General features: G+C 36.4%; 1 protein-coding gene across 4 annotated transcripts in view; it reads right to left on the bottom strand.

Moving 5' to 3' along the window:
- BANK1 (B cell scaffold protein with ankyrin repeats 1) overlaps nt 1-16,749 on the bottom strand; it is a 309,895-nt gene that overhangs the window by 258,311 nt on the left and 34,835 nt on the right. For all 4 annotated transcript variants that reach the window (XM_043438794.1, XM_043438791.1, XM_043438793.1 and 1 more), the window contains exon 2: nt 11,208-11,606. In XM_043438794.1, coding sequence (XP_043294729.1) covers nt 11,208-11,586 — 379 coding nt within the window. In that variant the 5' untranslated portion in view covers nt 11,587-11,606. The remainder of the gene's footprint in view (nt 1-11,207; nt 11,607-16,749) is intronic.

Here is a 16,749-nt window from a genome sequence, read left to right as displayed (position 1 = left end):
AACATTTGTAACTTCTTACCAAAAAAAAAAAAAAAATTAATAAATAAACTTTGAAAACTACAAATACTTAAGAAACCAGGAGTGTGCTTCCAATTCATTCATCATATTAGAGAAAGCCCAAACACATCAAATTGTGAAAATGAACAATTAGAACCATGAAAAAACAGAATTCCTGCTTGCTTCTAGCGTACTTATCCTTTTGTCCAGATTTACCACATGTGTCTAGGGAGAAAATCACGCTGTTATTTGACAAGCTATAGAAACAGAAACTCTCGGATCTCCTCCTTTCTATTCCCTGAAGGTACTTTTTTCTGAGCTAGCCCAAAGCCTTGAGGCCCTCACCTGCTGATTGGCTTGGGGCCACCCAAGGAGTAGGTGTAAATTCCAAAATAAATGAAGCTACTTTTTGTTATCAGCCTTAGTGACTTAAATCAATTCTTCTTTTCCTGTTTCTTCCTACTTCAATTCCCACTTGTTTTCCTGTTTCCTGAACTCTAACCTCTCCTAGATTTTTTACTTTTTACCTGATATTTGACTCACTTCTTTCCTTGACACTCTTTCAGCCTTGCACTTTTCATTCACATCTCTGATCTCTCTTTCTAGCCCAATCAATAACACCTTGGCCTCTATTTGCAGTCCTAGAGTCCCTGCCTCTCTCCCCCAGTCTCAGATGTGGCCTCCCCTCTCCTCCTCCCTTATTTCCCCTCTCTACTTTTGTCTTTTTCCCTCTCTCTATTTCTCCCTCCCTCCCTTCCTTTCTTTCTTCCTCTCATTTAATCAATACACAGAAAAGTAATAAAACCAGCTTATGTTTATTGAGCATAGACTCTTTGCCAGGAGCTCTTGTAAGCCCTGTAAATGTATTAAATAATTGACTCACCACAATAATATCAGGTAGACAGTATTATTAAGTCAGCTCTTCCCTATGCCTATTATCCTGGGCTCAGAGGCATGTGTAATAGGGTTTCTGTGGGAAATATATTTATTTAATATCTGCTTAATTGACAATAGTAAGTTTCCCCTTTAAACATTTACCTTACACAGAAAATCTGGGGGAGAAACTCAACAGGAGTTTATGATTCCTAAACATCATTTTATGGTTTTGAACTACTCAAGTTTTCTAAGAGACACAGCATACAACAAACCAGAGTATAAGACATAAGACATGGTCTTTGACATAAAGGGCTAAAATAATATGGAGAAGAAAAAAGTCAGTAAACAATACAGAGGAAACACGACTTTTCATGCCAGATGACGTCCCCAACCCCATCCCACAGTAAGAATGGCAGTAAAATGCTATATTATTACATACAAAACAGACATGTGGAAGCTCCACGAATGCTACCTACAGGGTGACTAGGTCTAGCTGCACAGTGCATGCACTGAACTATGTCCTCCTTCAAAAGCCACCACCTCTCAAAGATGCACAACTTTACTTTTTATCAATCTCTTAGAATGTGCTTACTTTTGTTCATCTCTTAGAATGTGCTTACTTTGCTTTTGTTCATCTCTTAGAACTACAGATTTGTATAGGAGATATTTAGCCAAGAATCACACACACACACACACACACACACATCTTTGTAAATAGATGTATCTGTCTATGTGTATGTGTGTGCTGGGCATATGCATGCCAGTTGACATCACGCCCCATTACTCCTAAATATTTCCTAACAGGGACATTCTCTTGCATATCATCTCACAATTTAAAACTCTGAGAAGTGAACATTGGGCAATGCTGCTATCTACTACCCGTGTGCTCAGTCACTCAGTCATGTCTGAGTCTTTGTGACACCATGGACTGTAGCCGTCCAGGCTCCTCTATCCATGGGATTTTACCAGGTAAAAATACTGGAGTGGGTTGCCAGTTCCTACTCCAGGGGATCTTCCCAACTCAGGGGTCAAACCCGCGTCTCCTACATTGGCAGGTGTATTCTTCACCACCGAGCCACCCATCCTTTCTCCATCGTATGTTCTTTGCTCCTTACCATAAATTAACTGTCCATATACATGTAGGTTTATTTCTGAGGTCTCAATTCTGTTTTTTCGATCTGTGCCTATTTTGAGCCAGAACCACACTGACTTTATTATTAGAGCTTTGTAATATAGTTCGATGTCAGCAAATGTAATATGTCTAGCTTTGTTTTTCTTTCTCAGTATTGTTTGAACTATATCTGGAATGTTTAGTGGCTCCATCCAAATTTTAGAATTATTTGTTCTAGTTCTGTGAAATATATCATTGGCACTTTAATAGGGATGGTAATGCATCTGTAGATTGCTTTGGGTAGTACAGACATGTTTATGAAATTATTTCAATCTGTAAGTAAAGAACATAGTTTCATATATTTGTGTCTCCTTAATTTCCTTCATTAGTGTCTTACAGTTTTCAGTGTACAGGTCTTTCACCTCCTTGGTTAAATTTAAAATATTGAGTATTTTATTCTTATGATGAAATTGTAAATGGGATGGTTTTCTTAATTTTTCTGATAGTTCTTTATTAGTGTATAGAAACACCACAGATATATGTACGTTGGTTACATATCTTGGAAATTTGCTGAATTAATTAATTAGTTCTAGCAGTTTTTTGGTGGAGTTTTTAGGGTTTTCTACATACAGCATTATGTGATCAATAAGTGTGACAGTCTTACTTCTCCCTTTCTTATTTGAATAACTTCTTTTTCTTGCCTAAATCTGAGGCCAGAATTTCAAAAACTATGTTGAATAAAAGTGGCAAGAGAGGCATACTTATCTTGTTCCTAATCTTAGAGGGAAAGGGTTCAGATTTTCACCGTTGAGTGTGCTGCTACTAAAAGTTTATCATGTATGACCTTTATTATATTGAGATATGCTCTCTCTCAACACATTTTGTTTAGAATTTTTATCATAAATATATTTTGAGCTTTGTCAACTGGTTTTTCTGAACCTATTGAAATGACCATATAAATCTAACCTTCATTTTGTTAATGTAACGTGTCATGTTGGATAATTTGGATATTGGATCAGAGAGATACTGGACCATCTTTGCATTTCTGGGATAAATCCCTCTTGATCATGGTGTATCATCCTTTTAATGTATTGTTGGATTAATTTTGCTAATGTTTTGTTGATGATTTTTGCATTCATATTCATTAAGGATATTGGCCTGTAATTTTCTCTTTGTTTGTGGTGTCATTGTCTGGTTTTGGTGTCAGGGTAATGCTGGCTTTGTAAATTGTCTTTTGAAGGTTTCCTGCCCCTAAAATTTTTTAGAAGAGTTCAAAATGGATAAGTACAAAATCTTCTTTCAGTGTTTTACAGAATTCATCAGTATTGGTGATTTTGGTGAAACATATCAGTCCTGGGCTTTTTAACATAGTTTCAACTTCCTTACTAGTAATCAGTCTATTTAGATTTTCTATTTCTTTCTGATTCAGCCTTGAAAGATTGTATGTTTCTAGGAATTTATCCATTTCTTTTGAGTGGTTCAATTTCTTGGCATATAATTGTGGTAGCCTCATGATCCTTTGTGGATCCTTTGTGGATCTTCTAACTTCTGTTTCATTTCTGATTTTATTTATATGAGGTCTTTTTCTCTTTCCTGGTTAGTCTATCTAATATTTGTTGATTTTGCTTATTATTTCAAAGAACTAGTTCTTTGTTTCATTGATCTTTTCTATTGCTTTTTGTCTCTAATATATTTCTCTGATATTATTTTCTTCCTTCTACTAATTTTGGGTTTTATTTGCTTTTTTTCTGATTCCTTTTGTAGAGTTAGATTGTTTATTGGGGATTCTTCTTGCTTTCTGATGTAGGCCTATACTGCTGTGGACTTCCTTCTTAGAGGCATTTTTGCTGCACCCCATAGATTTTGATATATTCTATTTCTGTTTTCATTTATCTCTAGGATACATGTCATAATCTCCTTTGATATCTTTGATGACCCATTGATTGTTCAATAGCATGCTGTTTACGCTCCACATTTTTGTGGGTTTTTTTCTTATGATTGATTTCTAGTTTCCTACTATTATGATTGGAGAAGATGCTTGATATGATTTCATTCTACTTATAGAAACTTTATGACCTAACATGTAATCTGTTCTTGAGACTGTTTTATGTGCTCTTGAAAAAAATGCTCATTCTGATGCTTTTGAAAGGAATGTTCAATATATATATCTACTAAGTCTTGCTGGGGTACAGCCCAACGGCCATAGCACACTGGTGGGCAGAGATAGCTCTGGCCTGGCTTCAAGGCTCAGCTGAGGCACAGGAGTAGGTGTGGCTTTCACTAGGGCATGCCTGCTGCGGTGACAGGTTGGAGGGAGAATTAAAAAATGGCAACTACCAGTGACAGCATTAGGAAGGTAGCCTGAGACCACCCCCACACAAAAAAGTCTCCTGCCAGTGTCTTAGTCTCTGGGGAGCATCTCAACTGGTTCCTGCCTCCCTGGCAGATGCTTCAGATGCTTCAAGATTAGTAAGTGGGTCCCCTCTCCTATGGACCATATGCTTTTCAATCTGGTATTTCTGTACTGGTTTTCATATCAAGTGTGTTGTGTGGGAGCCCTTTATAAGCAGGTTCTATTTCCTACAGTTCTATAGTTTTCTTGTACATATTCCCTGTTGAGTCAAGTGTACAATCCTTTTACCCTTTGTTGTTCATCCAGTTTTCAGGTCCCTTTCTTAGGGAACTATTCCAAATACAGTTGTATTAATAGATGTGCTTGATCTATGGCAAAAGGTAAATTTAGGATTTTCCTACACTGCCATCTTTACTCTTCCAAATTTCAGATTTTGTAATCTTGACAGAAATACCACAATAAACTCATTCATCATCAACAAAGTGAAACTCGACTGCACCAGTAAACATTTATAAACTTAGAAACACAATTTGTATTCTTCTATTTTTTTCGATATTCAAAATGCTGAAATATTTTAGAAAGAGAGCAGCATTACATTTTAGAAACAGAAAATAATGAGGAGAAGAAATTGTCAAAAATAATTACAAAGAATATGATGAGAGTTATAAATAAGCAGTAATAAAAATTTAAAAGAATTAGAGATGAGGAGTATATTTTCAAGTAGAAAAGATCTGAGATGAATTCATTAATAAAGCAGCTTTTCAATGAATCTTGAAGGATGGCTAGGATTTCAATAAAAAATATGGGGAAAGCAACTCCACATAAAGAAGGCAGCATAAGAGCAATGGTGTTAAGACAGAAATGGGAGACTGTGTTCAATGGAAGGTGATGCAATTATCCTAGTGTACTGCACATGCCTATACTAATGGTAATGACAGAAATGGCCTGAACATCTATGTTAGTGCCATGCTTTTGTGGAGCTAAAAGGCCATGTAAAATGGATGGACTTCATTTGAAGGCCACGAGACCTCACTGACCAACAAACCAGAGCTTCTGCAGCAATACATAGCTCAGATGAGAGGACAGAATAACATGCTTCTGCATGATTTATTTCAATGCATTGTGGCATTATTATTTTTCCTGTTTTGTTTCTCCAACAAGTCTACTGTTTACTGCTGTTCATAATTTAATGATCCCTATTTTACATTATCAAAGTTAAATGTCTGAAATCCTTGGTTTGGTAATATGACAACAAAATCAAAATGTTAAAGTTGTTCACGAAAGTATCAGCAGCTCTCCCATTACTAGTACATCCATAATTCAACATGAAGAAAGTATGATAAATACGAAAAAACTAGGAACATCATATTTTCATATAAATATAAAATATGATAAAATAAAGGTTAGAGAGAGCTGACTCAACTGTTGATAACAAGCCAGAATGCTTAAAAGATATAAGAAGAAAGAGAAAGAGAGGCAGGTGACCCAGTAGATGAGCTGGGATCACAGGAATGGGTACACACCCTTTTAAGAAAAGGATTCATAAGCAGCAAAATACATAATGGTAACACTCAGAAAGTGTGGAAAACATACACAGGTTTGTATTATTCCCAGTTTGTGAATGAAGGAGACAGGAAATTAAGATTTCTTCATTTGTAAAATAGAAATAAAACACTCATATTAAACATGAATTACTGTATCTTTTTTCATAATTTTAACATTAAAAAGTTTTCCAGTGTCTTGATTAATTATAAAATATCTTTCTCTTTCATTAAGTTTTATAAAATTTCCTCTGATTTGTCTTTCTTATGTGAATATATTAGAACATGCAATTATTTCCAGGACTTTTCTGGCTTTTTTTAATTATTATCCTTTCTTCCTGTATAATTCTCTATGGCATAGAAGGGAAGTAGAAAAAGGACGCTAAAATTGAATTCCACATCTTTCGTTCTAATTAACCCATTTTTTAAAAAAACAGACTTTATGTGTACAACACAAATGGCAACAGATAACAAAAATAATTTAGCACAAATTTCAAGCGGTTTACTAAAACAAATTATTATTGCATAGACCACAGCAATTAATACCAATTTTTTCAAGTGACTCAACCAATACATAAAGTTATTTTAGGCATGGTTAGACAATTGCTTATCGATCAGTATTTTGACTGCATGCTTATATTTCAGGCAAATTTATCTTTGAATGTCTTTTTTCACACAATATTATTATATTTACTACTTTTTAGGTACATCTAAGCTATTATAGAACTGGACATGGAACAACAGACTGGTTCCAAATAGGAAAAGGAGTATGTCAAGGCTGTATACTGTCACCCTGCTTATTTAACTTATATGCAGAGTACACTATGAGAAATATTGGGCTGGAAGAATTACAAGCTGGAATCAAGATTGCCGGGAGAAATATCAATAACCTCAGATATGCAGATGACACCACCCTTATGGCATAAAGTGAAGAAGAACTAAAGAGCCTCTTGGTGAAAGTGAAAGAGAAGAGTGAAAAAGTTGGCTTAAAGTTCAACATTCAGAAAACTAAGATCATGGCATCTGGTCGCATCACTTCATGGGAAATAGATAGGGAAATGGTGGAAACGGTGGAAACAGTGTCAGACTTTATTTTTTAGGGCTCCAAAATCACTGCAGATGGTGATTGCAGCCATGAAATTAAAAGACGCTTACTCCTTGGAAGGAAAGTTATGACCAACCTAGACAGTATATTAAAAAGCAGAGACATTGCCTTGCCAACAAAGGTCCTTTTAGTCAAGGCTATGGTTTTTCTGGTAGTCATGTATGGATGTGAGAGTTGGACTATAAAGAAAGCTGAGCGCTGAAGAATTGATGCTTTTGAACTGTGGTGTTAGAGAAGACTCTTGAGAGTCGCTTGGACTGCAAGGAGATCCAACCAGTCCATCCTGGAGGAGATCAGTCCTGAGTGTTCATTGGAAGGACTGATGTTGAAGCTGAAACTCCAATACTTTGGCCACCTGATGCAAAGAACTGACTCATTGGAAAAGACCCTGAAGCTGGGAAAGAATGAGGGCAGGAGGGGAAGGGGCGACAGAGCATGAGATGGTTGGATGGCATCATCGACTCAATGGACATGAGTTTGGGTGGAATCAATGGACATGAGTTTGGGTGGACTCTGGGAATTGGTGATGGACAAGGAGGCCTGGTGTGTTGCAGTTCATTGGGTCACAAAGAGTCAGACACAACTGAACGACTAAACTGAACTGAACTGAAGCTATGATAAGAAATCAGTGTAAAAGCTGACTATGGGAGGATGAGAGCTAACAATGTCTTAAAAAATAGTCCTATGTTGTCCATAAGCTATAAGATTTTTTCCTATCAAATATCAATGGGAATACAATTTGAAAATATAGTTGACATAGCCACTCAATGGTACTCATCATAAAGCAAAACAACTGAAACAACAATAAGGTATGCCCCAACATTTTCACACAATAGTGATATCATAATATAAGTGGCCAATACTGTTTGAATTCTTCAAGGAAGTAAAAATAATGGGTGTGGAAAACCACTCAAAATTTTGCCACAGATTTTTAGTGTTCCTCTGTATCAGAGGAGACAATTGGCATGAAATTAGTTGCATCTTATGTTCTTATGTATATTTTACTGTAATAAATGTTTTACCATTTCCAATTGCAGTATTTTTTCTTTTCAACTAAAAATACAAAAGGTACTTGGGGAATAATAAACAAAAATAAAAAGTAACAGATTATTAGATATTAGAGGACTGCCAGATTGAAAAGCATAGTGTAGGGTCAACATTTCCCCCTTTTTATTCCTGCAAATCATCCCAAAACATAGACAATGAGAAACAATTATACAAATGTCCTATTCATTGAAAACAGCAAACAGTGATGTCTTAGACCTCCAGGTCAACAGAATGGTTCCAAAATTAGATTTCAAAACGAGCTAACAAACACAGCTTTCTCTAAGGCTAGAGGCCATGCCTTTCTATATTGTAGACATGAGGCAACAGTTTCAGGTAGAAGCATCTGTGGAAGTGGTTTGGTTCCAAAAAGCAGAAAAAGTGAGGCTAAATGAAAAACTATACAGAAAAGACAAATCTGTAGAAAGCAGTCTATGTCTGTGAAAACAAAGAAAAGTCTTTCATTGTGGGGGTGGGGAGGAACAAACAACAAAACCCACATTCTTTATCTTCATTGGCTAGACCAAGAAAAACTCCCTTTGTTCAGTGATACAAAAGAAAAACTGGACCAGCACAGGATCCATATGAAGGTAACTATGAGAGAAGGAGCAAACCAACTGCACATAAAGAATCACATACTAAAATCACAATTGCCATAAAAGTAGAAAATTGTGACCAAGCGTTTTTCCATGAATTTTTAAAATGTAATAAATTATGATCACACTTTTGAAACAATTATACAATGGAAAAATACAAGGTGTTAAGGAGAAGATAAGAACAAGAAATTCATTGTAAACGTCCAGTGTTCAACCAAATGTTAAAATGAAAGAAGTAAAGCAATATAAAAATGAAGAAGAAACTTGAAATAATACAGGGGAAGAGAGAGTACAGAAAATATAAGAATGTATTAAGGACTGAAATGATGAATACAAGCTAAATATTAATAAACTGATATTAATAAAGAATCAAAAATAATTAGAAATCATAGAGTATATTAAGACAAAATAAATCAAACACACATATAAAAGGAATCTCTGAAAAAGAAAATCATAATAATAAGATAGAGCAAATATTTAAAGACAGAAGCCAAGAAATTAGGCCTGAAATAAAAAGAATACTGAATCTATGTTTTGTGGAAAAGAGCCCCCTCCCCCCAAAAAAAGAAAAAGGAAAGCTAAAACAAAAACTAACCTGGGCAAAATAGTCCAGAACACTAAGCAGAAGGATAACTTTCTAGTAAAGTCACTAGACTTCACATAGAAAGAAACCTTTAGTCAGCCAGGCAAATAAGAATTCCCTAAATTCTCCAATGCTAGAAGAAAGAAGAGCTACAGGGTTCTCAGTCAAACTGTACTTCATGTATAAGGCAAGAGACAAATGCTTTGGAATGTGCAATATTTCAGGCGCATTTCTTCCAAGGGCCTTTGCTCAGGAATCTACTAGAGGTGATTTCCATCTAAGAGTTGGTTAAAAAACATTAACAAACTTGCCAACAAAGTAAGCACCTGTTGGAAGCAAATCCTCCCCAAGTGAACACTGGAGGCTTCAGGTGACTTACAGCTCCAAGACAGCTCTACTGCAACCTCTGGACAGCTCCTGATCGAGAACCTCCCAGCTAAGTGGCTCCTAGATTCCTCAGCCACAGAAACTATGACAGCATCACGTCTGAAGTCGCTAAATCTGAAGATAACTTGTTATGCAACAACAGATAACCAAAACGAGGCTTTGCTGTTGCTTAGTCGCTCAGTTGTGTCTGACTCTTTTGTGACCCCACAGATTGTAGCCCATCCAGGCTCCTTTGTCCATGGAATTTTCCAGGCAAGAATACTGGAGTGTGTTGCCAAAAACAAGGCTTAAAAAGTGTGGAATCCCTATTTTCCAGCTTCTTTCCTGCTGGAAAACAGGGAGAAGATTTTTTTAAAAGAGAGTTTTTGATGTTCTGTGAGTCCCACCATCCTCCATGGGTTATTACCATCCTCCCGCACAGGGACGAGGGGTTTCAGCAAAGCTTTTGGGATAGGTGTCCTCTGACTTTGAAGAGCACCAAGAATTGTGCTCGACCCATGTTTGGAAATGACTAAAGGCAAGAGGCTGCGGTGCAGGGCCGCTCTGAGAGCAGGATGATGATAACTTCATGGGGAATGGCATGTGTGCCCAGGGTTTGTTAGGGAAAAAGAAAAATGAATGAGTTTACACACAGATGTGGGCCAAGTGGGAGAAAGGGCCAGCAGGAGATAGCTTAGGGTTTTTGATCAAAAGAGACATATGAGGAAGCTGGAGAAATTAATATTAAGAATGTATATGGGATGGACCACCATAGTTAGGAGCTTAGAGGAGAGGAAATGGTGAGAGATGTCCCCAGGGAATGAGGGGAGCTCCAGCGAGCCTAGAAATATGCTCCAAGAAGTGCCAGCACTTAATATCTGATATGGCCTTAGAAAATAAGGACACCAGAACTTCTCTGGAGGAAAGAAAACCGTAACTGGAACACTGGAAGTTAAAGGCATACGCAAGGTAAGAAAACCATGGGACCAGCTGAGCACAGTACCCCTCCCACATCAAGGCTGAAGCCCTGGGCCAGGGAGAAGCTTTAACACTAGGAAGCTTCTGAGTTTTAACTATCATATTAAAATGTAATTAATTAATAAACAGGTCCTTATGTTCTGCCCCATTAATTCAATGTTTCAATGATAACAAAGATAACAGTATTTCTTACCATAGAAATGATATCATACAATTATCAGCAGAATGAAAATTCTGCAGTTCTAACCCAGACCTTCAAACCTTCGACTGCCACTGACTACTACTGTCTGCTAATACTCGGGTAGACAATATTAACTCAAACCTCACTAGTTAACTAAGAAAGCAGTTTCCAGAACCAAACTGACATATAACCTAGCATATTGTTCTACAAAGTATGATCTCCTGCAAGCTGCCCCAAGGTATGTGTTTATAAACCATTTTTTGAACAACTGATAAACCTTGTCTGGAATAAAGCTAAAACTAAGAATCTTCATGAATTTTGAGGAAAGTATAATACACTGTTAAATGAAGTTGGATTTCCTTTCTCTTTTCTTTGGTTCCACTGTCAAGTATTCATTGGTTCAAAAAAAAATTTCAATTTTTTAATTAAAAAAAATAAACAAATAAAAACAAACAAATAAGATTTGGCAACGCTACCTCCGAATATGATACTCTCAATTACAGAGATGTAGTCTTCAGGCTCCTGCTCAGTTGAGATCTCCCATCTGCTTCGAGAGATATTTAATAATTTGTAGAGTTGATCTGAACTCTTCATCCCACACAGCAGAGTGACCACACTTTCTGGTGAATGAAGTATGTTTTTCAGAAATTGACCTTTCTTTGGAGATAGGTTTTCAAGCAGGCTATTTGATAATATCAAAAGCTTGCACTTATAGGAGTTTAAATTCAGCAATTCCAAATCCCGAAGAGAGCAATTCTCCAAGCAATATAAAAGGGTTGCTTCCGTTTTCACAACATGTGAGAAAACTTCGCTCAAGTACAGAGCCCATTCCTCAGCATCTCCTTCATATATCATGATGATGTCTTTTGCATTTTCTGGAAAAGAGAAAATAATGTATTATTTTTTTTATATCGACAGGCTAAAAGCAGATTATAATATCAGTTCTCAAAGAATTAAATGTACTTCTTATGGAATATGTTAATTTGCTTATGTGTGTGTGTGCAAAGCCGCTTCAGTCGTGTCCAACTCTTTGAGACCCTATGAACCACAGCCCACCAGGCTTCTCTGTCCATGGGATTCTCCTGGTAAGAATACTAGAGTGGGTTGCCATGCCCTCCTCCAGGGAATCTTCCCAACCCTGGGTTTAAACCTGCATCTCTTAATTTCCTGCACCATCAGGAAGGTTCTTTACCACTAGTGCCACCTGGGAAGCCCTTAATTTGTCTATACCAGAGACCAATAATATAATTCGTAGTATCCCCAAAATAACCCTATGGGATAAAATAATTCTTCAGATGGAACACAGAGTTCATGCTTTGTGCAAGTATACTCTGTACTCACTGCACAAGTGTGAAAACAGGAAGCTCAACTGAAGTCAATGAGAGGTCTTGAGATGGAATGCGAAGAGCTGACTCATTTGAAAAAGATCCTGATGCTGGGAAAGAGGGAGGGCAGGAGGAGAAGGGGACAACGGAGGATGAGATGGTTGGATGGCATCACCGACTCAATGGACATGGGTTTGGGTGAACTCTGGGAGTTGGTGATGGACAGGGAGGCCTGGCAAGCTGCAGTTCATGGAATAGCAGAGTTGGACACGACTGAGCGACGGAATTGAACTGAAATAGAATGGAAAGACTATTCTATGGGATTAGGGATGCTGGGCTACCAAGCATGGCTCTACCAGTAACCATGTAATTTTAACTAGATTTACCTACTTAATTCCTTTCAGTCATTGTTTCTTCACCAACTAAATGAAGGTTTTTTTTTTTTTTTTTTTTAAATAAGCCCTACCTCATGAATCAGATTATTCTGAGAAGAAATAAGAGAATATATGTTAAAGGATTTGAAAATACTTCTTCTAGGTAAAAATGGGTACATCAAGACAGATTATAGAATTTCCATGCCCAGAAAACTAATAAAATAAAAAATTTTTAAAGAAAAAAATTCAGTAATAAAAAACAAAGGGGGTATGATGTCAGAAACTAAAAAGTTAATGTTGATGAAATAAATAGGAGGTTCTAGTGAGGCAGTACTAGTCCTAAATCTCCCACCCTAAAACCAGAACCGATGTAAAAACTTATAAACCACCAAACTGGCAGGGTGGTCATGAATCTCTTCCCTAATTGGAAACTGGTCAGGGACGTCCACAGAAGCAAGAAAGGCTGAATCCTGAAGAAGTCAGGACTCAAGGTGAGGCAGTGAAGCCAGTCAAATCGCACAGGAAATCAAGAGCATCCCTGGGCACTGGGAGGGGTCTTGCAGAAAAGGTCTCATTAGAGACTATAATCCACTACCTCCAATGTGAGAGTCACACTGACAGATCTTCCTTCTCCTCTTTTCTCTTATGCCATAACAACTGACTGGAATATAAACATTCTCTCTCAAACTATAGCTTGCATGGAAAAATAAAAAGTAGCCAGTAGGGAAGAGAACTTAAGAATAAATTACCCAGACAATATTAAGCAAACAGAAAGTCTAAACTGAGCTAAGAGAATCATGAGTAAGATGAAGGGATTAGCAAAACAAACTCATAGTTATTGAAAGAGATGATTGTAACAATATGAACAATAATAATATGATCATCATAATAATCAAAGCAGCACAACATGAAAAAACTAGTAGAAATGATAAGCAGGGAAGAAAACACAAGAAAAGTTCCTCACAGTATTAAAAAATTAATTAAATAAAACCTAAGGTCAAAAACAAGTTGATTTGATATTTTTAAAAGAATCATTTGAAAGGGTATAATAAATAGATAAAAAGATCAAAAGCCAAAGCAGTACCATTGCTCAGATAATAAATCAGAAAAAGTACTGACTAGATTAGACACAGATAATATTTTATCTCTGGCCTCAAAGTAAAGCTTTATATTTTCATAGTAAACACAAAAAGAGAGAACAAAATTAAAGAATTGATGAAAAATCTGATATATATGGATAAGAGCCAAAAAGGAAAACATTGAATATAACAATACTCCAAAAACCTTAAATAGAACAAAGGACATATTAAAAAATTTAAATATAATTTTTAAATCTTTAAAATATGGAAGAAAAAGAAACCAGTTTCATAGAAAAACTGTTAGAGAAAAACATATCTTGATTAAATTTCTCTTGGTTTAATGATTATTATAAAACCTCTTCATATATCCAGGAAAGAAAAGCAAGTCATCCAGGAGGAGAAAAATATCAGGTTGATAGATTTTTTACAGAGCAGTTTCAAGGTTACATTATGATAAATTATGACAGCTCTTACAAAAATATTTTATAGTATCTTCATACCATGGAATATTATACAGCAATAAAAATGAATCACTGCTAATGAGAATGGATGAATCCAAAGACGTAATGTTGAGTGAAAGAAAAAAAAAGTATATACTGAATGACAGTCTTTATATGAAGTTAAAAAACAGAAAAAAAAAATCCACCATGATACAGATCAAAACATTTGAGGTAGGATTAATGAATGGAAGCAGATAAGAGCGAGCATGCTGGGGTTCTGAAAATGTTCTATATCTTGATCTGACTGGTTGTTAAAGTACACTTACATAAAATCTATTCATCTATATATCTTAGACTGCACATGTAAGTTATATTGCAATAAAAAAATAAATTAAAATACCAAGAGGAAAAGAAAAAGTTTCAGGACAGCAGCTGTTTAATAGGCATAGGGACTTATAACAGAAGAATGGAGCATTTTAGGAGGGCAATCCAAAGAAAATAAAACAATTGTAAGATTGTATCATATATTTGAAAAATTGAGGAGAAATGCTAATGGCTTTAAAATTCTGATTGGACATTTTGAAAAAAATTAAAGATAGATACATTGCAATCTTTTACATGCAAACTACAAAGTAAATTTAATAGCAGAAAGACACAGCAAAACAAAACAAAAAAGAAAGCAGGATCATCGTATACTATTTGGATTAATAGTATAAATGACATATAATCATTGTTATGAACTGAATATTTAGGTCCTCCCCTACAGTCATATATTGAAAACGATAGCCCTCAGTGTGATGGAATTAGAAGGTGGACCAATAGGAGGTGATGAGGTCATGAGAATGAAGCCCTCATGAATGAAATTAGAGCACTTATAAAGGAGGCTCCATAGGGGTCCCTTGCCCTTCTTGCCATGTGAGATCACAGAAAAACATCAGCAATCTGTAACCCAGCAGAGGGACCTCACCAGGATTTGACCTGCTGGTGTCCTGACTTTAGACTTCTAGCTTCCATAACTATGAGAAATAAATGTTTGTTGTTTAGGCCACCACGTCTATGGTATTATATTAAAGCAGCCTAAAATGAACTAAGACAATCATAATAATGTAAAATATGTCTAATAGCTTAGCTTCAAGTTGCAATTTAAATACACTGGAGAATACGGAAAGACTCTCAAAGGTTAATAGATTGAAATTCTCATCTAGCATATTATAGGAAAAAAAATAGGTAATAGAATTAGTAAATTAAGAAACAATAGAAGAAATATGAAATAGAGCAACAATAGAATTTGGAAGACTAACAGTTCTTAAGTTTCCTAGAAGGGGATGAGACCCCAAGGAGGGGATGAGATTCAAGGAATTAGATCTGATAGACAGAGTGCCTGAAGAACTATGTATGGAGGTTTGTGACATTGTACAGGAAGCAGTGATCAAGACCATCCCCAAGAAAAAGAAATGCAAAAAAGCAAAATGGTTGTCTGAGGAGGCCTTACACAGAGTTGAGGAAAGAAGAGAAGCTAAAGGCAAAGGAGAAAAAGAAAGATAAACCCATTTGAATGCAGAGTTCCAAAGAATAGCAAAGAGAGACAAGAAAGCCTTCCTCAGTGATCAATGCAAACAAATAGAGGAAAATAATAGAAAGGGAAAGACTAGAGAACTCCTCAAGAAAATTAGAGATACCAAGAGAAGATTTCATGCAAAGATGAGCTCAATAAAGGACAGAAATGGTATGAATGTAACAGCAGCAGAAGATATTAAGAAGAGGTGGCAAGAATATACAGAACTATACCAAAAAGATCTTTATGACCCAGATGAAGATGATGGTGTGATAACTCACCTTAGAGCCAGACATCCTGGAATGCAAAGTCAAGTGGGCCTTAGGAAGCATCACTACTAACAAAGCTAGTGGAAGTCATGGAATTCCAGTTGATCTAATCCTAAAAGATAACGCTGTGAAAGTGCTGCACTCAATATGTCAGCAAATTTGGAAAACTCAGCAGTGGCCACAGGACTGGAAAAGGTCACTTTTCATTCCAATGCAAAAGAAAGGCAATGACAAGAATGTTCAAACTACTGCACAATTGCACTCATCTCACATGCTAGCAAAGTGATGCTCAAAATTCTCCAAGCCAGGCTTCAACAGTACAAGAACTGTGAACATCCAGATACTCAAACTGGATTTAGAAAAGGAAGAGGAACCAGAGATCAAATTGCCAACGTGCGTTGGATCATAGAAAAAGCAAGAGAGTTTCAGAAAAACACAGACTTCTGCTTTATTGGCTACGCCAAAGCCTCTGACTGTGTGGATCACAACGAACTGTGGAAAATTCTTAAAGAGATGGGAATACCAGACCACCTTATCTGCCTCTTGAGAAACCTATATGCAGGTCAGGAAGCAATAGTTAGAACTGGACAGGGAACAACAGACTGGTTCCAAATAGGGAAAGGAGTATGTCAAGGATATATGTTATCACCCTGCTTATTTAACATATATGCAAAGTAAATCATGAGAAATGCCAGGCTGGATGAAGCACAGACTGGAATCAAAATTGCCAGGAGAAATATCAATAACTTCAGATATGCAGATGACACCACCCTTATGGCAGAAAGTGAAGAAGAACAAAAGAGCCTCTCGATGAAAGTAAATGAAGAGAGAGAAAACTTGGCTTAAAACTCAACGTTCAAAAAAAGAAGATCATGGCATCCTGCCCCATCACTTCATGGGAAATAGATGGGAAAACACTGGAAACAGTGACAGACTTTATTTTGGGGGGTTCCAAAATCACTGCAGATGGTGACTG

The sequence above is a fragment of the Cervus canadensis genome, chromosome 19, assembly GCF_019320065.1.
Source record: "Cervus canadensis isolate Bull #8, Minnesota chromosome 19, ASM1932006v1, whole genome shotgun sequence".
NCBI lineage: Eukaryota > Metazoa > Chordata > Mammalia > Artiodactyla > Cervidae > Cervus > Cervus canadensis.
Note: the sequence above shows the minus strand (reverse complement) of the source record. Positions and strands in the feature narration are given on the sequence as shown.